Source organism: Egretta garzetta, unplaced genomic scaffold (assembly GCF_000687185.1).
Source record: "Egretta garzetta isolate BGI_Z169 unplaced genomic scaffold, ASM68718v1 scaffold297, whole genome shotgun sequence".
Taxonomy (NCBI): domain Eukaryota; kingdom Metazoa; phylum Chordata; class Aves; order Pelecaniformes; family Ardeidae; genus Egretta; species Egretta garzetta.
Window position 1 is genome coordinate 4,790,178 of NW_009260410.1, and position 26,067 is coordinate 4,816,244.

The 26,067-nt window shown below is 40.1% G+C and overlaps 1 protein-coding gene across 2 annotated transcripts in view; it reads right to left on the bottom strand.

Moving 5' to 3' along the window:
* The window catches only part of MYO1B (myosin IB), a 194,520-nt gene that overhangs the window by 116,109 nt on the left and 52,344 nt on the right, over positions 1–26,067 (bottom strand). For both annotated transcript variants that reach the window (XM_009643591.2, XM_035899045.1), the window contains exon 2: positions 1,776–1,934. In XM_009643591.2, coding sequence (XP_009641886.2) covers positions 1,776–1,802 — 27 coding nt within the window. In that variant the 5' untranslated portion in view covers positions 1,803–1,934. The remainder of the gene's footprint in view (positions 1–1,775; positions 1,935–26,067) is intronic.

The following is a 26,067-nucleotide window of genomic DNA, read 5'->3' on the forward strand; positions in this document are numbered from 1 at the left end:
CCCCCCCCCTTTACTACACCTTTCGCCTTCAAAAACTAAACAGAAAGAGAAGCTGACCTATTTTAGCATCAAGCCCAACATCCCCAGCTAGATTTCCGCAATAACGTTTTCAGCACCTCCTCAAAACATACCAGCATTTTAAATGAAAGTTTTTACAGCAAGCTTTGACATAACATGTCTTATCTGCCCAGCCCTGCCCCTGATAAGCACATAAGCCATCAACAATGTAGGGCGACTACTCCATTGTGTGAAAAGAGGGGAAAAAAAGAAAAAACCCTAAGGGCCGTATTCATACTGTGTCTCAGCCATTCTTTGGCCTGAAACTGGGTCTGAAGGAAAATACGCAGACATTTCTCCCCACCCTCATGAAAACTCCCCAATGCACAGATGAGACAGAGGAGTATTTAGGTCTATACCCTACACTCACACGCTTCCTGGCAAAATACCCACGTGAAAACTTTCACTACATGTACTTTTTCCTAAGAAACCAATTACCACATTATCTTTCTGTTATTTTTTCATGATTGCAAGTAGGCTTTTTAAGCTAACCAAATTACATATAAAAAGAGCTATTATATTAAAAAAACCAAAACAAACCCACAGAAAAAATGGAACTGAATTCTCTGTGTAGCCCAGCAGTTAGTAAGGTTGCAGTAATACACTGATGTAAAAGGAGGAGTGAAAGGTAAATTTGGCTTTTTCTCCGCCCCGTATATACTCCACTTCCCTCTGAGAGAGCTGAAAAGAGCTGAACCATTGCTCTGTTTCCAAGCTGGGTTGTTTTTAAACAGCAATAAGCTTCAGTTCAGCTACAAGCTAACCCTAAGTTTGATAGATAACAGTGAAGAGGACCTGAACTGCAGACATACAAGCAAAATTCTTCATATGGGGTAGAAATCCAGCTTACATCACCAGATTCAACGTACTCGGAACCATACAGCAGAGACACAAAACACATTTTAGAAGCCTTTCTCATTAAAACACTTCTGTTATTTCAAAGTCTGTATTTTCAGTTACACCTGCTATTCCTTGGCAGTCCTTCTGCCTCTAGAAAGATATTGTATTCTCACACAATTTTTCAAACGTGTAGCTATATCAATGTTAGAGACAGCTTTTGGATGGATTGTAGGAACTAGAGCCCTTACAGCCCTGCTCATTCATTGACTCATCACTATTTCATTGTCGGTAGATTTTCCGAGCAGATGCTTAGCTCCTAAGATTTGTTTTGCCCTTAAGTTTTTGTATCTGTAAAAATGACAACTGCTTTCTTCAGAAGTGGTCGAAACTGTCTCAGCAAAAGATTTTCCCCACTGAAAAATTAAAGGCTTTGTCAAAACTCAGTTCAGGGAGAGTTCTGATGCGGGTGTTCTCAGGAAGGTAATTTAGGTTGGGGTGGTCTGAAAGAGACACAGGCAAGAACCATTCCTGAGCAGCACCATGACCCCCTTCTTTCACCCCGTTCTCTATTCCGGTGAGTGCTTTGCTCATGACTCAGCTTGCTTTTCTGGGACATAGTTATTGCATTCTTTCCCAATTAATGAAGAAAAAAAAAAAAAGTAATTTCCTTTTACTCCAAACCTAAATGAAAACTAAATTCAAGTTTTTGTAAGGAAAGCAGTTACTGTCCAGCCAACACTATTTTTTGAGAATGTACCCAGAACAGCAAGTAGATCACAAGACGGTGATTGCAAACATTTCACAGAGAAAGTTTCTAGCTTCACACATCAAAGTTATCACAAGTTGTTGTATTGGCATGAAAATACAAAATTTTCTACCTCAGAGGTTAAAATTCTCCATTTCATCCCAAGAGAAGCTTCAACACAGGAAAAAAAACAGTGTAGCTTTCCTTCTGTGGTCCTACTGCTGTGCTTCAAAAGGGTTAATGGTGGCTACTTCTCCAACACACTCTTCATGCCCATTTGATGCTTAGATTCCTGCAAATAACAATGTCCATCTGTAACAGCTGGTGATATTTGGTAGCATTTATAACACAGATAATATTAAGCATTCTCGTGAGGCTGCCTTGTCCTCCCGGAAAGGAACCAAAAATACCCAGAGTTTTCCCCTAGCCTTCCAGCACTCCATTCCCCCCTTGTTTCAGATCTGTGTGAAAGAAGATATCTCATTAGCAATCCTTATTCTGGGGCAATTTTCTATTTTCACTCTTTATAAATGTAAAATAGCAGCCTATCGCTGTATCTTACACTCTTTGCTTTGCCCCAGCTTAAGAAGAAACGTTGGTCCTGAAACCTGCGTTCTCTCCCCAAAGTGAGCTAGTACCATACAAAGGGTATCACAACTCAGCCTAGAATATTTTTTTTTCTTTTTAGTACATCTACTGGACTACCGTAATTACCACTGACACAATCTGCAGTGAACGACAAAAAAAATAATTCTAAAATAAACTAAAGGATATGCCTGGTCACAGATGATCAGGCAGACATCCAGAATTCTTTAAGAAATGGCTCATTTCTTAAAGCCAAATGGTATATCCTGGACTGTATAAGAGATCAGGGATAATCAGTATTCAACACACATTCAGATTTCTTTTGAGTGTTAGATATAACCTAGAGGATATTTAAGGGGAATTTCCAACTACTGAATCATTAAATATGCTTTCTTTAGCACGCACACGTCATTCTGAAAGGGCATAGGCAGAGGCTTCGTTTGGCAACAGCCTACAGCAATTTCAGAGAGAAAATGGGAATGTGGCTGCATCCCTGTTTTGCAGCTCCCAAAGCACAGACTCACCAGAAGCTGTGGCAGGCATCCGTGTACATCAGAGCAGTTTAGGAGCTGCTTATTTACAGATGACCCTTTTTTTTTGTTGTTGTTCCTTTTCTTTTTTTGGACGTTTCCACAGGGTGGATTATAGTCTCTTGATTACAGCCTTAAGGCCTACAGCTTCACAAGGCAAGCAAGTAAACCAGCGTAAAACTAGCTGTTGCTAAGATTGCAAGGGCAGAACCGTGGAGATTCAGGGACCCATCGTAACTGATGAACCATGAATTCAACACTCAACAGTCCTTAGATCTGCCTGTGAAAACCACTGGCAATTAGAAGAGCACTAGTTAATGGCTAGAAATACTTCCTAGCCAACCTTGCTGAGAAATAAAACTGAAAACAGAATTTAGATGCCCACGTTTCTAATCTCATGCTTAGCCACAAGACCAAGCTTGGCCATTTTTCCTATACTCAGTGAGAAAATTCTGCGTGCTTATACAATGCTGTAGCTCTACCTCTGTTCTAAATCAGTGGGACCGCGTGCATACCAGAAGTTGTGGAAATATACCCTACAGCAGTAATAATACTTTTCCTCTTCAAGAAAAAAAAAAAAAACACCACCCAGTATTCATAAGACAACGACAGGAAATCTGGCTCTAAGACTGAGCACAGGGATTTAACAATAATAGTCTTTGGCTTCTTTGTCATGGAAAATGGCCACAGGTTTGAGCTCTGTCTGCACAGAAGTGAATGATTCAACAAACAAGCTGCCAGCGGTCCAGCGAATTCCAGTTTTGTGACTGGAAAACCAGAAAGCAAAGACTGTACATGAGCACAGCTCATCCTTCACCCACCTGTGGCAAATTAAATTGCATGCAAGTTAGAACGAACAAGCAGTGGCTCTGTACAGCCACACGCTGGAATGCTCCTCAGGTGCTTTGGAAAGCATCGGTTAATTCAGTACTGAGATAGATCATCTGCCTTCTCCACCCATGGATCTTATACAGGATTTGTATTCCCACCTGTCAAAACACTGTCAACTTTCCATTTTGCCACAATGTCTCCTGATTTTGCCAAATCAGGACTTTTCCTTTTTGTCAAGAGGCAGCAATACGCCTTCAATTAGCATCGCATTTTTGTCCTCTGCAGAGAAGACCCGCATAAGACAGCCCAAGGAGCTAGTCTTAGAATTCAAGAGAAGAGGTCACCCCAGGGGAGATTTCACCCTGTGTGTTGGCATTAAGCACAATTAAGGACAAGATCTGAGAGGCAGCATTCACTCTTTTTCTGGATAATTCAGGCTCAAAATCAGTTTGGTATGTAACACAAGCTACCAGTCCCCAAACCTAACTTGTACGTTTCATGCTAACGGTCTTGTGATAGCCAAGAAACCCCTGGTATGGAGGTGGCTCAGCCCCTACCTCCTGCCATCACACACCAGGCTCTATCTAGCAGCTGAGTGCTCCCCAGAGACATCAACGTATTTTGGCCTCTCAAAAGGCACATCTGGAAAAGTCCCCCCACCAATGCTAACACTGGTGAGATCTTTACATTAGCACAACAGAGTTACAATGGGGGCATGTTAGAAGTTTTGTTGCCACGGTTCTTTCCTTTGAAACCACACTTAAAAACTGACTGGGTATAAATCTGGGGGCGGCTGGTTCAATTCAACAGAATTTCCCCGGAAATGGGCTTGGCTGTCCTCCTCAGCAGCCAGCAGGGAGGAAGGATGGAAAAACTCCCAGAGAATTCAACACTGGCAGACTCTGCAGCTCCGTGAGCCCGTTGTACAAGGGCACATCCCCCACCTGACCCAGTGGTCTCAGCAGCTGGACGCAAATGCCACCAGGCAGAATCAACCTCTGTGAGGTTCATCTGCTCTGGAGGGCTGAGCGCTTCCTTGGTACATACTCAGGTGATTATTTTCTGGTTTCTCTTCGTAAGTACCTGGGATGCAGTGACCAGAAAAATGGACTCCCCAGGGAGGCAGGTACTACACTGCCCGATGGACTCGCTAGCTGCTGGATCAGCACACCGAGTCATGAAAACTAGAGTCCCCAAACAGGTTTTCTTTTCTTCCTATTTTTTAAAACAAAACATATACAACATCCCCTGCTAACCTGCCATAGTAACTCTTCTCAGTATGGATTCCTCAGTCACACTACCCAAATGTCTCTGCTTTTTAGTTCAAGAGTAAGTGCATCCATTAAAATTAAGAAAAAAATGTAGAAAAAAAGAAAATTAAAAATATAAGAAAGCTATAACAACCTTCTGAACTGTCACCCTGTAATTCTGCAAATGTGGAATGTATTTCAAGAGCTTAAGGAAGAGTTTGCTCACAGGTAACACTTGCAATTTCAGACTTCCTAAATAATATCCCCACGCACACCTAAAGGATTGTACTGTTGATGTTACGGAACAGGAGAAGATCCCATTTTTCCTAGTACAACAAGTTAATCTTTCCTCCCTCTGAAAAAGAAACTTTTTGAAGACAGCTGCATGTGTCCCTTCACAATTTCCCTGCCCCCTCTCCTCAAGCAAATCATAACAAAATAATTTAAGGGAGGGAAAGGCCCAGTGTCCTGTGAGATTCAAAAGTTAACATCAGATCAGTCCTCACATTAAGTGGCAAGGGAAAAATCTTTGGTTTGAAACCTAGGGAGCACTAGGGAGAAGATTCCCTTTGTGCACCCAAAGACAAACAACACCAGTAAATATTCACGTTGCAATCTCTGTGCATGCAAGGATATACAGTCTGAAAATCTTTGCAGCAGGGTAACTACGGATATTCTTTTCCCATTTTTTAGACTTCTCACAGAACTCTTTGATTTTGTAGTGTATGTGGTTTTGTGGACTCCCAAGCACATGTGACATGCTAAAGATAGAGTTGTACTTATATTGAGATTTCTAACCACATGTAACTTCTGTTTGTGGGGATCCTCCTTCCCACAGGCATACAGACGTAGTGATAGCATGTTCTTGTGTTTTGTATGGTCTTCTGTTATTGAGGACTCTGCTCAGAAGGAAAACTTGTACTTGGATTAAGGATATTAGACTACAACTATTCTCGCAAACAAAATTACCCAACACAAAAGCCTTGGAATTGAACTGCAGGTATATGCAAACTTCTTTTCAGAATAAAACCAAGTATATTATAATAATAAATCCTGCATGTCATGTATTGAGGCTTCACAAGTTGCTGCAGACTGGGAATGACCATTCCTGTGTGGTAGTATGAAAAGATGTGGAATTTCTACAATATATTTATCAATCTGCTAATTAGGAGTTATGCTTTATTATTATTTTTCCCACTATTTAAAACTGGCCTGAAATTTACACTAGAATTTGAAAAATGACAGTCCACTTCTTACTAAAGTAACTGACAGAAGACAGTGTTAGAAAAGGGGTTGCACCATTTAAGCCAACAGAAGTTGAAAAGAGAACAAACTGGGTCTTTAACAGGGGACTGTGAAATCTTAACAAAGACCTTATAAAAAGTCTCATCACAAATACTAATACTGAACTGTGTACACATAGTTACATATGAAGAAGTTATTTTACATATATTTCCTTTAATTACGTATGATTCTCTCACCTTCGCGATTTCCTTAAAGAAGAGTTTAAACAGGAACTGACTATGCAAGTTCTAGGCTGTGGACTCAAAACTTTTTGACTCCAAGCAAAAGTGCAAACAGATGGACAATGCAGCCAAACTGCTGGCTATCCATCAGTCTATGAATGGTAGCAACAATGAAAACAGTATAAATAATAAAGAGAAGTGCAGCGTGGAAAAATCAATGGCTAAAAAACTCAGAAATAAGATATTTCTGAAGCTTCCATCTTAGTAATTTTGTAAGCCTGAGAGCCTTCCACTTCCCCTGCTAGCTAAAGAAAAGAGATCGACTTATCTAGGGCACATAAGGATAATTTTTTCTTCCAACTTAATCGCAAGAAAAGCCCGTGGAAGGTAACCAAACTGGGCTGGATGTGACCATGTGTACCGGACAGACGTTGCCAGCACCAGAGTTCTTCCTGTGTTCCCCAAATGTTAACTACTCACTGGAGATTAGGCACGTCTTATATGCAGGGAAATGGCAATTTCTTTGTACCCCAGCTTAATTTCAACATAGTGAACCCTTTAGGAGTGCAAATTTTTGCCAACAAGACTCAAATTAATAACATATGCATATGGTGTGTTTCTGCTTCCAGCATAGGTGAATGCAGTGCTTGTAAGAGTATTTGCAACTTTCTTGAAGCAAGGATATTGAATCCAGCCCAGCTAAACCAGCATATACCAACTGCAATTCTATTGGAAGAAGCAAGGCAACAGCTACGTAACTGATGCCACAGCCAAACTTCTAACTCTGTCCAAATAGAAGCAGATCAAACACATCAATGCAACTTCCCCCTACATTGCCCCATTCAACTCATCAGTGCAGTTACTCAAGCTCTTATTTTGCAAGTAATAAACCAGCCTTATCTCCAATACTGGTTTAACTAAAGAAGCCCTGCTACTTTTTAAAGGACTGCAGCCAGTGAAGTGCATAAACCATGTCCGTGTTTAAGTACTATTCCTAAATGCTTGCTTATTTGAAGCAGAAGAGCTGGGCTGAACCAGACTTTGAACACTGAAAATACACTCTGTAAAATCCATAACTGCTTAACAGAGGTCGCTATTTTGGCTCCTCAAACAGACGCAGAGGCTTCGAGCTGACCGTCCCACAAGCCCTGGGTATTGTGTCCACTTCCAACACTGGGTAAAAAAAAAAAAGGTAAAGAGAGAAGGCCATAAAAATTAAAACGCTGTGCCAAGCCATTTTGGGGGATATTACCCAACAGGCCACAAGAAGTCTGAAGGTCACATTTCACATGCATAGAGAGTGAGATTTCTAACTGACACTTACTAAACAAGCAGACTGGCTATTTGCTTTAGGCAGCCCTGAACAAATATTAATTGAAACCATCTGTAGGACACGTTATCTCTGGAGTAACTAAAGATGTTCATTTGACTTTGGACTAGGTTACCCAACAGCTTCCACACAGAAAAAGCACATTCATGAAAGAAAGTGATTTACTCTCTTAATATAACACACAACTAGAAAGGGCTCACACATGACCCTATGGTTTCTATTATTATTCTCTTTAGGAAAGTACAACTGAGAGAGAGAAAATAACTAGAAAGCTGCTGTTTCGTCTGTATAACTTGCCTGTGAGCTCTGAAGCACCTGCTTAAGGGTCAGATTACTCTTTTTGCCTTAAAAAAATAATAAGAGAGGGGGTCCTGAGAGAAAGAGATAAAAAAGGAACCTTTCCTCCAGAACACCACCCATCCCAGGAGCCAGTGAGAGTTAGATGCATTGCACTTAGTAGAGCACAAGGATTGTTCCTGCCATACATCTTATAAATACTGGGAAACAGATGCAGGAAAAGAGTGCCTGTCCCTCTTCTCCATCTCATTTGCTTCTTACGCCTACAGAAAAAGAATAAGAAGAGTCCAGATGGGTCAAAGTTACTTGCTGTACTGCTTCTTACATCTAGCAGTTACCTCAGCAGGGACAATACCAGAAAAACTTTCACTAGAGGATGTATGATGAGGGTTACCGCACCGCACTTTACAGGGAACCATTCTGTGTAATGGTTTAACATCATACTAAGCGTGCTGTCAAATTCAACGATGTGTCAGCAAGCCCACAGAACTGAGCAGGCTGTTGAAACACAGGACAACAAGCAATGTAAAAAGGCCCACGGAAGCAGATAACTGAGCATATGCATGCTATTCAAGCCCTTGAAAAGAAGACTCGTGGCGAGGGAGTTTCTGTGAGCTGATGAAAGGATGGATAAAACACATTTGCTGTGGTGCAACAATTAGGGCTGGTAACTTATCAAGATAGCATACCAGAAAAGATGGAAAAGTCTCCAAAAGGCTGGATTCTTTATTGCAAACAAAGCTGGTAGACTTCAAATAAAACTACGTAGGCTATAATGAATGTTTTTGACTGTAGGGAGAAAAATTAATGGCTTGAGTCCAGAAACTGTCTCTGCCTACATACAGAACTAGGTCTGCAGGAGATCCTTATTCAGCACGTTTCCTACAAAAGACATTAATTTACATTTTCTTGTTTAAAGAATAGATAACTTTCTCCATGTGAGAAATTGCAGCAGAATTCTGGAGGGCTCAGAGGAATGAATGAGCACTGCAGAGACCTCTGCACATTTCATACAAACACTCACCAACTGTTGCCACTTTAAGATTTCAAAGCTCATGAGGAAAATGCATTGGTGGGCTTTTTTTTTTTCCAGAGCAGAAACTAGGCTATCAACCCTGATTAGTCTGCAGTTACTCACCTCCTGACAGTGCAGTTTGAGAGGCATGAGGCCTTATTCAATCACAGATGTAAGGCAGGTTTTCTTTTAAAGGCTATCGATGTTAATGAACAACTCAGTCTTGTTTAAACATCCAAACTGTGACATGGCCAAGTATCTGAGTTTATCATGTCCTCAATCTTTTGAACAGCCAGATTTTATTTGCTAAGCATTGTTCAGGCCAAAAGGCATGAGCTTATCCTGGGTGGTGTGGCTGGACCTGAAGTCTGGACTTGAGGTAGCAAAACGTTCAGGATTTGATGCAATTTTGCCTCAGCCACCTTCGCTGAGTTTTCAGCTCTCCTTGTAAACCCAGACACTGAAGGAAACTGTCCTGGAGCCTTGCTGAAAAACAGGAAGGTACACTCTCACTCTAAAGGGCTTTTACTTTGTGATTCTGTATCTAAAAGCTAAAAAGAGATGCTGACTCTTTGTGCCACAGGTAACAATACAAACACAACTGGATGTACTAATGTTAGCTATGGTTTTGCTATTCCTTGTGCATGTTAGGAGCAGAGGATTCCAAATTAAAAGCCACACTGAAAGCCAGAAACTAAGTATCACATCAGTTTTGAAAAGAAACCCTTCAGAAAACTAGTCTCTTCACCTCATTTATGAGGGGAATTTATATAGGTTCATTTTATGCTTTGATTAGTTTTTATTGGTTTTTGATTATGCCAGTAGTCTGCAATATTGTTGCAAAAACCATACAGGTGTTTAATTTAAAGTAAAAAAGCTTTTGTGCAATTTTTTTAATCACAAAACTGTTTCTACTAAGATTAGATTTTTATGAAGCCTTTTGAACTTATACTTTTCATATATTGTGGTTCAGATCATGCACTAAAATTTCTCCTGTGAAATTAGAATAGCCCTGCATAATTATTAATCTACTAAAACAAGGCTTTTCAAATGCTTACTCACTGATCTGTTCTGTGTACTGTTGCACAACAGCTTCTCATGAATTTATTAATCACAGACATATCACTGTTGAAAAATTCAGTATGTTACACTGGGGCTTCCCACTCCTTCCCTCAGGGTAGACTCCTTTCTTATTGCTCTGGCTCACTCAGTGTCTGTATTATTGACTTTTTCAGTATTACTGCAGTTTTATCTTTGAAGTTTTTGAAGAATAAAGTTGCAACAGAAAGATGTGCATAGAAAGGGGTATGAAATACCAATTAAAGCATTCAGCCACCAGCAGAAACAAAGCACTATCCTCTGCAAGCAAGATTCAACTAATTAAGGGGCAAGTGCACTCTTGCCAGTGATACTCATTTAGTCCTCTACATCCTTGTCCAACTGGAGTGGAAGAAGGGTTGCAGCTACTTCTGCAGCCTCTTACCCTTCTTGCTTTCCTCACTGCAACCAAACTTCTAGGAAATTTAGTGAAATTCATATTCAGCAAATAAACTGTTTTCTGAAAATCATGCTCTAAGACTGGAGCAGGTATCAGGTGGTGAAGGATTTCACCTTTTAGCTTGATCCTGCAGCTGCATTAACACTTCCTCAGGAAAGCCTGGTTTTGTTCCAAAGCTCTTATCTGCCACCATTCCAAATACAACAGATTATGAAGCTCAGATTCAAGGCTATTTACATAAAAATGTGATGGAAATGTCATTGCCAACATAATCGTCCTTTGTCCACATTACATGGGTATTTCAAAACAGGGACTTTTGTTTAGAATAATTTTATCTCTGTACTTAAGAAAAAGCATATAGCAAGACAAACTTCCTGAAGCTCAAGCACAGAGTAGGATCGTGCTGCTGCTTCACATGGGGTTAAATTCACCGCCTATCTAATATATCTAACGTGAGAACACACAATTATCATTTAAATAGCAATTTTTTTTTTCTTTAGGGCACATAACTTCCCTGTTCTCATTAGCAGAAGACTATGACACAGCTGACGAAACTGCTCCCCTCAACTTACATTTTTATAAAGGATCCACAGAAATGTAAGCTGAATAAGAGAAAGGAAAAGAGAAACAGTCTGCCCCCAGATGCCAGCTGATCTTTTAAACTTCGGATAATACCTACCAGCTACAGCAGCTGGAACCCATGGATGGGGGCCCCCAGATTGCCTCTGAACCACCTTTTATATGGCCAAGGCTGTAGCCACGGCAGAATGGAGCGTAACAAGGACTGCTTGCATGAGCTGAAGTCATGCTTTAGTCTTCGCTGCAGGCGTTCCCTTAGTTGGTGTTTTGAGGCATTTAATTTATTAAGCAGTTTGTAATTTTAACTAGGGAGACTATGCATACCTATAGTCTTGTCTTAAAAAAAAAGTAAAAGTGAGGTTAATCACTGATCTTAGACATCACATTTTTTCAGTTGGCACTTTAAAAGTAAAACAAAAACCAATTTTTTTTAATATATATTTTTTTAAGAAGAGAAATCCTGCCCATCTGCTTGTGTCCTTCCATTATTTGTGTTAAGAAACCCTGAGCAGCATATCCTTCCCCCCCCCCCTTTTCTTGTGAACCACTTAGCTATAGCTGGTTTCAAACATAACAGTAATCTATGATAACTAATTTTATTTGCACAAGGGATGTGTTAAATACTGTCTTATTCCGTTTCTTCGGTGTACTCTTTCTAAAAAAGAAGAAAGCATTACATATTCCAGCTCCACAGGATGCCAAACACAGACATCTCCTGAGCAAACAGAATAACTTACTCAGTATAACAACTATAAAGACAAGAATAAGATTACAAGAAAACATCCTCTACAGCTGTAAACACTAGATGCAAGGCTTAATATTCACCACCATGACATCTTCATGCTGGGTCTATTCCTGCCCCTTCTTTTCTCATTGCTAAAGGAAGCTATTTTTTTTTCCATTGTTATGGAACTCCTATGTACTATTTTTGCAGAAAGGAAGGGATATGTGTTCATAAATGAATCTGAAAGCAAATCAAAACTAACACCGGATCATGCATGTCTTGTCTTAAGGTTTGACACACACCCCAAAAAAAAGAAAAAGAAAAAAAAAAAAAAGTAGTTAATAGCGTGGGGAGTTTCTGCTTTGGCAAGACTAGAGTAAGGCAGTAGCCAAACACATTGCTACTGGCATCCAGTCTCAGAAATTTTAAGCCAGCGAAATCATAGCTTGCTTCAGTATAATTAAAACAGATGCTCAAAGGGGGTACTGTAAGGCTAAGTGAAGAAATTATGCAAAATGTATTTTAATAATCAAAATGTCTTGAGCAATCAGGAGAGGAAGAAATTGTATTTCTATGCTTTGAAACTAAATCAGGAAAAAAAAATCATAATAGTAACTAAGTGAGAATTCTCTCCCATGCCCTAAACCAGTCAATTTGGACTAGTGCTGTGTATTAAATCTTGTATTTGATAAGTCTTAATTTTCGCAAGCCATGCATCTTTTGAAAACATCCAAAGATTTTACAAAGAATTATAAGCTTAAATGCATGTATTACCATTTTCCCCAGAACACTCTTAGACATTTTGATGTCATTGCTCAGACAGGCAAACTTGTATCTACATGGAAAGTGTTCATAGCATTATCCACTATATGTGCTTCACTGTAGCTGCTTTATCTTGATTGTGGCAGGGAAAAAAGCCATTAACCAATTTAATGATTGGTTAAGGAAAGCCCATGTCTAAAGCCATTAGGGTTGTCTCAGCTATTCTTGTCAAGCTCCATATGGTCTCTATAGGAAACAATTATCACTTTATAAGAAAACATGAGTTTCTGTCCAGCTTGTTCAGTTTCTAATGAAGTTTGGACGTGTCTGTTCATTCTGCTATTTTGAAGTCACTCTCCTCATTTTTAAATGACTTTATAAAATAGAGCTATGAACAGGTCTATTGTTTCCTGGATAGAGCACTATGTCTGATTTCCATCTGTATTAAATACTCCTTATGACTTCCTCCAGCAGTATAGAGGACCTTCAAGGAACAATATCAAACTCGGCCTGACTAAGGCCCATTGACAATGCCAGAATGAAGTAAAGGAGTGTCGTTAGAAAGGGAGAAGTTAGACACCCTAGCATTTAAAGAAAAAAAAAAAAAGTAAGCTACAAGCCATACGCACCGATTCTATTTTCTTTATGGATAGCAATGATCCATATGGTGACATTTCATCTATGAAGTCTGTATTTGTTAGCAATATTAAGTAATAGCTTTCTAGTCATGTGTTCTGAATTGGTGCATACTTCTGTCCTCAAAATGCTATAGTGGACTTGTGGCACGGAAGTTAGAAGAATCCATGACTTCCAAGGCTTAGGCACTGATAATTTGGTAGCAGAATGAGGGTAATTCAGACCACAGCATTTTTACAATCACACTATATAAGTCCATGTGAATAAGATACAGGTACAGCATACAAGATTGCAGGACAAAAGAAACACCCTTTAGCCAGCCTACAACATGGTTCCTGCACCCCTCAAAATCAATGGTAGAAGCAGCTTCCTACAGCCTCTCCTTAGAGAAATCTGAGGGGGATCATAAATCAGGTCAGTATGTTAAGGTTGTTAAAAGAATGAATAGAGGTATTAACTTATTTCAGATCCAGGATATTCTAAATTGCTTTACTGAAACACTTCCAGTGGCTGCAGACTGAGCTCTGCTCTACTAGTTGCAGAACCAAGAGGCATCAAAAACTCCTCATGGGCAAGACCGTCCTCTACTGTACACTTCCAGCCATTTTTTACATCACTGTTTCAGTGTACTGAGCAGTCTGGTTTCTAGGCATTACACAGAGAAAATTTTCCACATTCTAAGAGATATCCTACATGTCACAGGTAGATCTAACTTGTCTTCTTACCTTAACTTTAAATAAACAGATGATTGTTTTACTTTGATGCATTTTGTTGAATGTATTTATAAGAAAATACCACTTATTTTATCACTAATTGGGAATAAACGTGAATCCAGCAAGTATCTTATATGCATTGTAAAGTGACATTCTAGAGTGGCTTCAGTTTTTCAGAAAAAGCATAGAAGGCACACTAATCTGGAAGGCAAAGGATTAGTCTTGTGATCAAATTTAAGATATCAATTCTCCATTTGTCAAAATTATTTTGATTAGCCTTATCATGCATCTTATATAGTATAAAATACAATGGGGAAAATAAAACCACCATTCATTCACCAGATATTTTTTCACATGCATAGAAAAACTATACTTGATAATATAGAGTACCACTACCCAGCCTGAAAATCTGGTAGTCAGGCTATCTCTCGTGATCTCATGCTTCTGCTATGATTCATGAATATAGAAATCCATTAAAATGCTTTCATTAATCCCTGATGCTTTTACTGTATGCAAAAGGCATGCAGCTTAAATACTGAATTATACATAGGCTTTAACCTTCTGCCATGACTCCCTCCTGAGTCTCATTGGCTTAGGGAGGGAAATAAATGATGAATTTGAACTACGTCAATAAAAAATTTAGAGACAAGTTAGTGCAGAATGTTTTGCAAGACATGACTATCATGACTATCACATCTGACTGAATAAAATTATATTCTGAAGGCCATGGTTCATCACCTTTTTATATGAATGGGAAAGCATTCAGCTTTACCTTTCTGAAAATAGATTTCAGTTCATACAAACCAGTGTGGACAGGAGCTGAGGAACAAAAATAAGAAGTATTATGTCAGGGGAGGGTAACAGTTTCTTTTATTAAAAATGAGCAATATGTCTGTGTTTCTGCCCCAATGGTCATTGATGATCATTTACATGCAAAGCTACATAATTGCTTTTGTTGTTGTTGCTCTGAAGACAGTCATGTTGTAAAAATTAAGTTCCCCTCCTTGTATTTTCATTAAGCTAGCAGTTAACAAAAACAAAAATTAAAAAAAAAAATAAAATCACAGAAACAGGTAACAAAGGTACACACTAACTCACCAGCTCTATGCTCCCACTGAAAAGCAGCGATCACTGTCCTGCATAGCTTCTTCCAGAGCTGTTGGGACTGGTTCTACACACAGGAATCAAGTAAATGATAAAATGCAGCCTTTTAAAAATTAAACACTTCTGCGAACTTAAGGATATGGTTTTCCACATCCTACATCCTTTTGGCTGCCTCCTTTCAAGTGGCAGCAATCAGGTGACTGCAAATGCAGATAGCAGGTAGAGCTGACCCCAACTGGTAGCCAGCTGCCACCATTTTCAGGCTGTTTGAAATGTTTAATTGCTTCTAGTTCTGCCACCTCAAAATTATTCACTTTTACTTGACAAAGTGCTTCGTGGGTTTACCCCAAAGGTCTCCAAAATACCCAGGAGCTACTGAGGGAACAGTTGTCCATCAACACTGGGCCACGCTGCCACCTACAAAGAGTTAACCGGCCTGGCGAGACACCCCGTCCTTTCTGCAGCTCTGCCTTCACCACCATTATCAAACCATTCCACAGCAAGACAACTCACGCAGCTGCTATTTCATCAAACCCTTGCAGAGAGGAGTCACAGAAGGCTTGCGCCTCGGCAGAAATACTCAAGGCCAGCACCCGTGCTAGGTCTCTGCCACTGGCCCCTCAGCTGCATGCAAGCACCATTTCTGTCTCAAGCTGTCAGCTGAGGTAAATACCTCCCCTTTGTCTCCCCTGTGATCCTGAACATCAATAACTGCATTCAGTTAGCTGCGTCGTTTTACGGGTAATGACTCCACCAGAAAGCACTCCTTGCTTTGCTGGCAAGCACGTTGCCTCATATGCTCAACCCCATTGTCTCGATCAAGTAATTTCACTTTTGTTTCTGATGCCTAGAAAGCAGCCAGCATGTCCATCTTTTAAAGTTCACCACAGTAACTTTAAATTAATCAGATCAAGGAAGGAAAAAAAAAATAAAATAAAAAAAAAAGACGTTGCACCTAAAGAAGCAGTGTTTGCACCACAGGAGGCTTGCTTGCAAGCTTCTTTCAAACCTAAATTAGCACCCGCCGTCTTGTTCTCTCCAACACCCCCAAAAGTTTTTCCAAGCTCTACTGAACCTTTAAAGCAGCACAATCATGACAGCAAGTCCTGCAGCATTCAGTGACAAACATTTTCCAGAACAAAGACAACATACACCTATACATTTAAAAACCAAGCAAGACATATTTTTTTAGGTCTCCTTTTGTAATATAAAATCAAAACTGTCACATTTTTCTTTTTTTCTTTCTTATTTTTTAAGGATGAGTTTTAAATTGATTGCTATGCTGGAAATACATCGAGGGGCATTTATTCTTCTCGTTCAGGTTTGAAAGAGTAACTCTTCAATTATTTAATTGTATCCACAGCCAAGGACCTGCTGTGCAGTCTATTTTTAAAAGTATGTGGAAGATTAGCGTAACCAGAATACCTGGAATAAGAACGTTTAGCAAAACTCTACCATGTAGAAATCTTAAATTAGTGTTTGAGATAAAAACTGTGGAGACCTGCAATATCAGTTTACAGTTAAGCCCAGTCTTGCTCTCAGGGGGGCTCAGGTCACTTTTTAATGGCCTTTAACAGCTGCACACACACAACCCTTCCCTCCTCAAACCACCACGCAACCCACAAGTGTTGTTTCCATCTATGGGAATGATTCAAATCCTTACTAAAGAAGATTTGATGCCTACTTTACATTCAAAATGACATATTAATTTACAAAAGGAAGCATATCACAAGTCTGTCTTTAACAAAAAAATGAGTGGGGTGGCAGGGGGCTATTTTAAGCTGGAATTGATACATTTCTCTAGAGCCACCTGTGGGTCCTTTTGAGGCCCTGCTAAAATGCTGGTGCCCACTTTCCAGGGGATTTGTGCTCTGCAGAGTACTCAGCGGAATAGAGGGAGGAACCAGAAACCTCTCCAAAGCATCACACTCTGCTTACCACCTAGCGCTACTCTTTGCAGACTGAGGCCAGTCCCCCTAACAGAGGCATCGTTCCTTCAGGAACCATAGGCAGGTTAGTAAAACAAGGGCACTTCATGCAGGTCACCAACTCCTCTGAGGGCCTCCTAAATGTCTCACCCTGCCTATAAAACACAGTGATTTCTGTCAGAAGACTCTCAGTGTGCACTCTTCAGCATAAGTTTCCTCAAGAAATTCTGCATGTCTAAACACACCGGAGCACACCTCTCTCCATTTAAAGGAATGACATCTCATTTTGCAAGAACCCACATTTGCAGCATCTGTCCCTAGCCAGAAAGTCTGCTAGAGGTTATCCTCAGTGAATGATGTCCGATGATGTCTTTCAGAATCTCCTTCTGAAAATAACACCCCATGTACGGCTTTACCATTGTATCTTGACCTACTAGCTCCAGCCTACAAGGACCTGACGTAATATTCTAATAACAAACAGAAGTTACCTCATTTAAAAAACTCCTTTAACGTAAATAAATTACTACCTCAGAACTCACTCCATAGACCTGACTAAGCTGAGACACAAAGGGACACGAAATAAAATAAGTGCTAATAAAATTATGTCACACCTTGAGAATAATCTTTATTTCGGTGGTAATTTCTGCTTTGTGTAAGCCAAGGCAGGAGAGAATTCACACACACCAGCAGCCAGCTAAGATGGCATGCGAGGACTGATCAGTTTTGAAAGAAGTATTACAACACTAGCAGGCATCAGCAAAGCATCAGCGCAGTAAGAGTTAAGAACATGTGCTGTGCTTCCCTGGTGGGAATAGCTTGGGAAGCAGAAATAGTAGGAGTAGGATCCTTTTCAATGACTTCAGTTTTTATTAACATATTTTTACAGGATATCCCAGTTAAGCCAGACAGCTTGTTTACAATAGGGCCCTGTCCAAGGACAGCTTAAAACTATTACACAGTACATACAGAAGGACAATACAGTCCCAGTACAAGCTACCAGCAGGCAGTAAATCATGTCAAAGCCTCATGTTACACCTGATTAACTGCTTGGCTCCAGTACTACAACCTATTCCAAGAATGCTTGCTTCAGTGTAGTTAAAGAGTTGTCAGAGAATTTATGTCATCTGATGGCAAGTTACATAAAATAGTGCCCCAGTGTATCATTTCAGAAGCATTACTTGGCATGAGCTGCAAGAGTGTGTGCTTCACACCTGCAGTATCCTCTGGTGCTATGTATTCCTTAAAAAGGGACTCCGTTTAGATGTCTCATTTACTAGGAGAAATCACATCACCTCTGACCCAAAAGCATTGCAACCCTATCTGAATTACACTTCATCAAACACATCCAAAATTTTATCACTCCTGAGTCAGTCCATCCTCAATGTGGCCACTGCAATTAAACTAAGTTTCCCACAATATTTTTCTTGATTCTGCGCAATGGCTTAAAAGTAGATATCCTCATAAAATTGAAAAAGTTACGTTTTTCACTAAACATATGAGCCTGTGAGTGGACCAACCAGTGAAATCTTTATGCCACCTGAACTCAAGGGAAACCTTGTTTCTGTGGAGCTCAAAATCAACCCAGGCCACTAAAGAGGCAAATTTCAAAAGCATCCTAAGGTCCACAGATTGCACGCCTGTCAAACACGCAAGACACTATGAAAACCAAGCAATAAACCTTATGAAGTCTGTGTTTACCCAACTGTCAATTAGCAAGCTGTATGGCATTAACTGAGATGTCATGCGTCTTGATCAAGAGTTAAGAGTCCTGTACTTCAGCAGAAGTGTTTAATTGTAAAATTCATTAGTGCTGACAGTATGTGCACCTTTTTCCAGAGCTGTACAGGAACGTAGCAGAAAGCTGGAGGTCAATTTTAGCAGAAAGACCTACACACACACATGAACAAATCCAATGTTTCTATAGGGTTTTTCACACTTGGCAGCAGGGGGCTTGTTTATATTCTTTTATAACTGATCACCACCGTTTTTTAAAGTACAGTCTGACAATTATTATCTCTTTCCTTAGGCAATGCAAGAGATACTTCAGCTTTACCCTTGATTTCATAAACCGGTGAGCTGGCTTGTACTTCAAGTCTCTGCAGGAAATGTAAACCCAGTAAAGGGGACAATTTCTTGCATTTAGCATATTGCAACACACATTATGGGCTGAGCACCTGAATTCTTCCTCTTGCTTATTGAGGCAATTTCTTATTTTAACAATTATATCGCAGAACAGAGTAAAACATTTTCTTCTAAAATTGAACAAGAAGCTTAATTAAAATAAGAACAAGTCTTCTAAAAATAACAGCAGAACAGCAGAGCAGAGATCTCTGGACTGCAAACCTATTTATCTACTTTTTCTGCGCAGTCATAACAGCATTTCCACAGCTATCACAAAAAGAATTATTAGCAAATGGAAAGCCTGATATTCAATCACTTTTCCCTGGTAGAAGATCACAAAAAGTCCTTCTGAGTTTAGTATGGAGTAAGACCCAAACAAAATACTAAGGCCATGGCAAAACAAATATGCAAAATCTTTTAGAAATCCAGATATGGGAATGCAGATCATCCACAAACTGTAGTGACATTTAAGGCAGAAGAGAGCACCTGAACGGTACCACTGTGGTGGCCTTTAGGCACAAGCACCTGTGGAATTGAGGCAAGAAAGAAAGCAGCACATGTTCCCTAGCAAGCTGTGACATGAGAACTAAGCAATGGGGAACAGCAACTGGAAATGGAAACACATACAACCGCATCGGGGCGGGGGGGGGGGCTTTCAGGTAAGCAGTTAATGCTGGGAGAAATGTTTGGGGATGGGTTAGCTGAGGCCAGCTTTTCAGAGGGCTTCTCTCTCTGAATCCTGAGCAGCACAGGACTTGTTCTTACAGATGGCACAGCTTGAAGGGACAGCAACTCTGGCAGGACGATGTCCAACACTGCCACGTTTTTGGATTCAAAGCTCGCAGCTGCTTAGTTGGGGAAGCAAGAAGAAGGGAGGGAGAGAAGCAGCTCAGCTATCACCGAGCTCAGTAGCTGTAAGAGTCAGCACGGCTGAACACCAGTGCTCACAGGGGTTAGCAAATTGTTCTCCAATCCTTCAGGTGACATGTGGCCAAAGAGCTGTGCTGCCGTGACACAAGCCACAGGCCACAGCGTACCAGTCCAGATGCAATGTACCAGACCTTTGTGGTGAGAAGTCAAGCTGACTGCTCAGCAGAAAGAGTGGTCGTGCTGCAGAGGGACAGCTAGGGCCAGAAGGGTGTTCACCAGTTGCCACTGCCATTCAGTTGCCATTTGCAGAGCTCAGCATCTTGAGCAACCTTGATCCTTGCAGATTTGAGCTGAATATTTTAATCAGCTCTGGTTTGGAAATTACAAAATTAGTAAATTTGCTTTTACCCAGCTTGTTAATCTCCAGGTAGTTTTATTGAATGTCAAGAAAAATCAGAGGTTCAGCCTCAACTAAAATTTCAGTGAGTTCATCTCTTCAGAGTTCAAGGTGCAACTGAAAACATGTGACTAAAGCTAGCTGTGTTCATGGCCTTGCCCAATTCCCTGGAAATGCACTAAGTGGAAGCAGTGGTATCTGCCTATATGGACTTGGTGACTAAGTGTAGGTATTACTTATACGTGATTTTCTTTTCCTGGTCTTGCAAGTCTTCACCCAGAGCATCAAATACCAGAGCCATGATGTGTTAACACCACCTTTCCTGATGAACTGTGCTCTACCATTCACACTAGGTTTCCAAGAAGTTATGTGCCTCTGGTAATTCAGCCTGCTAGAGGCACTCATAAGGCAAAATTGAACGGGAACTGCTGTATTCCTTTCAAATGGATCCGTGCAATTTTTAAATTGACTTTCAAAAATACACCAAATATACCCAAGGGAAATAAACTAACAATGTGGATTGCTGCCTGAAATCATTATACAGATAGCTCAGGGCATTTAGTGTTGTGGTGAAAGAAAAGAAACAAGAAAAAGAGATTAGCAGGCTTCACAGAAATAACATGATTTAGTAAATCTGGCACTTCCCCTTCTGCAACAGAAAGTTTGACATCACCTAGATTTATAAATACAGTATTGTATATGTTGGTTTTCCCAATTTGGAAGTCCCTACTGATCAGTTCAATATTATACAGGAAACATGCCTATAGTAGAGGGCTAGCTACTACTCTCGTTTAGACATACCTGCAGATTTGTGACATCATCATTATTCCACCGCACAGCTTTGTAAGAAGTGATTTTACTGCAAATAAGACTACCTTCTCATAAAAAGGCAAGCACATTCAAATGCAGTACGGAAAGACAATTAAAGTTTTGCTTTGCCAGTGTATCAGGCTAGACCAATTCTTGCTGAGGAACAACACAAAGGTAGGTAATGGACTTCAGGATGTCTCAAAGCTAGAGGGTTGGGAACTGAACTGTCTAAATATATAGCAAGCCTCAAAATCCTGACAAACTTTCTCTAACTTAACTTCAACAGAATTTAAAGGGAACTCAGGCACCATTTCTAGGTGAGCATAGCTTCATGAAGCTCTGAAAAATAAGCCTTTGGGTTTTTTAATATTTCCTTGAAATTAAATATTCCTATGATAGTAGTTACACTGAAAACAACATAGTGACAAGTTTTAGCATGTGCACTGAAATGATATTTTACTACCTCCAGGTAACCAGCAGGATGATGTATCAGAGACATCAGTCCTGACTGTATTATTCTTCCACTGAAACTACACCTACAGTATTTCAGTATTGCAACAATTTGCACTTGCATCATCTTTTCCTTATTAAAAAAAAAAAAACCATGACCAGTGTTTCTACAAGCAGCTCTTGCTCAATTAAAATGATATATCCAAACAGATTCATGCTACACCCTGTTTTGTCATGAAAGTACTTAATTCCAGGCAATGAGCGCATGTGGGTGTTTGCTCATGACTCTGAACTCCTGTTTTAAATATATGCTCCAAAGATACTTTCCATATAGTCAAGGTTAATGGGGAGGAAGCAGGAAAAACTGAATTGTTAACATTTCATGGAAGGATTAAGGAAGTTATGTACAAGAAAAGAGTTTGTTTCCATGCTAATCTTAGCAAGATTCAAATCCATATTTTTTGTATGTTTTAGTTTTTTAAGGCTTGAAATCTTGGAATCCATGAGAGACAGAATCACAGAGTAGAAACTACAGTGTGAACACTAAAACAGTAATAAATAATCTGGAAAGTTTTCCCCTAGTTAACAAGATGCCTGTAAACATTTATAGTAATAAACCTGCCAAATTACACTTAGCAGTCACCTCTAGGTGTGATCTCACCAGTATTTCCTCGGTTTGTTACATATCACATCCCTAGATGTGGATTTCAACAGAAACACCGGCTGTTTGGCATCCATGTGTCAGGGGACCCTCACGCCCAGTTGCACTCCCCACCCCCCCAAAAAAAAAGAGTAACAGGGAAACAAACAACAAAATTAAGAAGGAAAGAACAAAAGTTGACAGATAACGACTGAGGTGATCTTTAAAGTTACCTATACTGTACTTGAATGTCCTTATTTATCTATATATCTATATCATAATGATTTTAATAACACCATCTACTTGAAAAAAGTTAGATAAGGCAGATCTAATCATACCACAAGCCCCTGTTAACAAAAATAATGCCTGTGCTATCACAATCATATTTTCATGCAAAACTAACAAGAACTTCACAAGGAGGGCAACACACTTGCCAGACGGATATAGCTACTTGCATTTTACAGATGGGGAAACAGAGGCACTGAAAGACAAACATGTTACCCCAAGGGGCTTTGCCTCTGAGTCAGAGAGGCAGCTGAGCAATGTGACTACTGCTTCGAATGCTGATCATTACTCAGCTGTCACCTTTTATTCCCCCTTTTACATTTCTAGTGCTCATTCAACCGCACACCCGTTTACCTTTAAATTATAAGCACTTTGGGTGAGAGATGCAAACACTATTTAGCAAAATTGAGTCAGGCTTCTAAGCACCATCACTACACACACAGTCAGAGTGGTAACAGTCCTAAGCCTGGCTATAGGCTGAATGGGAAGGAATGATTGCAAGAGGGAATTTTTATGATAATAAAATTAATCTGATACTTCTATTTTTCATAAATGATGCACAACCTCACCACTCTGAAGCATCTGTGTGGGCACCACCATGCTTTTTTTCCCTCCAAGTCAAACAAGCATATGTATTAGAGATTAAGATATAATCACTAAAAAAGAAGGAACAAAAAAGGAATCATAATTGGAAAAACCTCTTTGAAGAAAATACAAAAAAAGTAAAGCAGATAGTAGAACAAATGAAACATTTTATTGCAGTGAAGGAACGCTTACTGCTGTGATCTGGCAGATACTATGACATACACAAACCTGAACGTTGATGTAAGACCAGAAGGGCTTCTACAGTTTGAATCTGAACTTTGCTCCTGGACTGCTTGAAGTGCCTTTTCTAACCAGCGCTCTCTTTAGCCTATTTTTCATATTCGGAAAGAATATTTACAACTCATGGAAGAAAATACTGATCTCATGTTTTAATGGATAACAGCTCCTTGGATAGTCCGGATCTCTGTGTGAGACGCGACTTGCTTTTCAATATAAGGGAGTTAAACACACCTCATAACACCCATTACTTTGGCTTAGTTTCAAGAGGTTCTCCATGTCCCACCCAGCTGGCAGACTATGAAGCCAAGCCAGTGTTTAGGCCAGTAAAGGTAGCCATGGGAGCAAGATCTGGTTTGGAAATAAGCTATATAGAGTGGGTCCAGAGGAGGGCCACAAAGATGATCAGGGGGCTGGAGCACCTCCCCTAGCAAGACAGGCTGAGAGAACTGGGGTCGTTTAGCCTAGAGAAGAGAAGAGACCCTACAGCAGCCTTCCAGTACTTAAAGGGGGCACACAGGAAAGATGAGGAAGGACTCTTTATCAGGGAGTGTAGTGATAGGATGAGGGGTAACAGTTTTAAACTGAAGGAGGGTAGATTCAGTTTAGATATTAGCAAGAAATCCTTCACTGTGAGGGTGGTGAGACACTGGAACAGGTGGCCCAGAGAAGTTGTGGATGTCCTACCCTTGGAACTGTTCAAGGCCAGGTTGGATGAGGCTTCGAACAGCCCGGTCTAGTGGAAGGTGTCCCTGACCACGGCAGGGAGATTGGAACTTGATGATCTTTAAGGTCCCTTCCAACCCAAACCATTCTATGATTCTATATCCTACCAGTATTATCTTTGTGTAGCATGAGGTAGAGCCTAATTTTACATAATTTGTCAACACAATCTTTCTGAATGGCAACGCAGTCCTTTTAATTTTGGCAATTTCATCAGGGTATCTCTTTATAGCCAGCTTCTTGCTAATTACGCTACCTAGCACAATATTAGCTTTTGGTACACACAGAAAACACAGTCTTTACCTTGGTGAACTCAGGCAATATAACCACATTGCTTGAAAACAAATGCATTCATGCAACTCAAATGTGCCTCCGAGTCACCACACAACTCCCACATGAAGCACACAACCTCCTGTCATTTGAGAACCTGATTTAATCTATCAACACTTGTATCTCTTCAAACTGATGAAACAGGAAAAGTTTCGAGACAGCAGTTAGGATTTGCTGACCCCTAGTTATAATCTGCCAAATTTGGGAATTCCCTTAGTAGTTGTTTCCCCTCTTAATGCTAATGGACATGGCACAAAGGCCAGAGATTCCTGCGTTTATTCAGAATTAGGATCCTCTGTTAGAGAAAAAATATGCAGTTCAAAAAGCAATGTAAGGATATTTGTTCTCAGCAGAACTGTAAATCAATAAATCTTCAAATAAGCAAAAAAAAAGTCTGATTTTTTCAAAAAACCTACTTTAATTACTGTGTGGTTTGCTCAGTTCTCTTTTGAAGATGCCTAACCTATGGTATGATTTACACCACACTGGTAGTGAGCTCAAGACAGAAGATTCAAATCTAACTGCAGAAGTATGCAAAATTTAACACCACGCATCAAGATCATTCTTCTCATCAGCTGAGTATGGCCATTTAAGTTTGCATACACAGCTAATTCCTACTGCTAAATATCCTTTTAATACTAAAAAGTGTAATTTTTTTATTTTCATAGGTATGGGTTGTAGTTGTAGCTGATGACAAAGGAGCCGCCAAGGAGCAGAGATCACTTGCTTCCTCAGACAGGGCAGTCTTCTCCTTCCAGATGTGCACTTACACTCCTGGCTCCAACAATCTCAAGAAAACAAAAAGAACTTTGCATACAAGGGAATGGCACTTTACAAGATGTTATCTTCAAACTATACTGCATAGAGACTCCAGCTGTACCTCCCTCCCTCACGGGTTTGTGCGGGCCCCTTCCGAGGTGCCCGCGGGGCTCAGCTCCCGCACGGCTGTGCCAGGCATCAAGCCATTGCACAGCCGCCTCTCCCAGCAAAGGGAGGCATGACAAGCAGGTTGGGCAAAACCCCTCAGCTGTCTGTTTTCTTTCTAGGGCTTCAAGGAAAGAAGTTACAAACCAGGCCATATACTACGAAATACTACAACCTTCAATAATATCACACCTTTTGGCATGGCCCAGTGCCCTGCACCGCTTAGTGCTGTGGCTGCTCTGTGCATTCAAATACAGTGTTATGTTATTTCCTTCCCAGTAAAAACACTTTAAAAAACAACAGCATATGGCTTGTAAAACAAAGTAAAAAAAAAAATACCACAAGAGATACTAGCATCAGTTTAACAGAGAACCTCTTGCTCAGTTCTCAGGAGTTCAGAGAACTCAGTGGTTTCTTTTTTTGACAAAAGATAATGTTAGTGGTGTAGGTTATCTGCACCACTGTAGCTATTGGAGCAGCACTTCTCAATCTCTGGGTCACAAGTAGGTCACAAACCTTCATGCAGCAGTTTGCAAAACAACTATACACAAAGTAAGATTTTTTTGAAAGATACCTGTACATTCCTAGGTATGGAAAGAACTAAACTAAATCAGCACTGGAAAAATGATAATAATTCAAAAGCTTTGCCTCATTTTTTTTTGATTGCAAATGATAGCTATTGTGGCAGTACTCCACAATGCATTTTTTCTCCCAAAGAAGTTAGGCAATTCTCAGATTTTTTCCAATAACTTTAGGAGGCCATATGAATTAAAAAACCCTTAAAAAACACTGGTCTAGGTGGCCT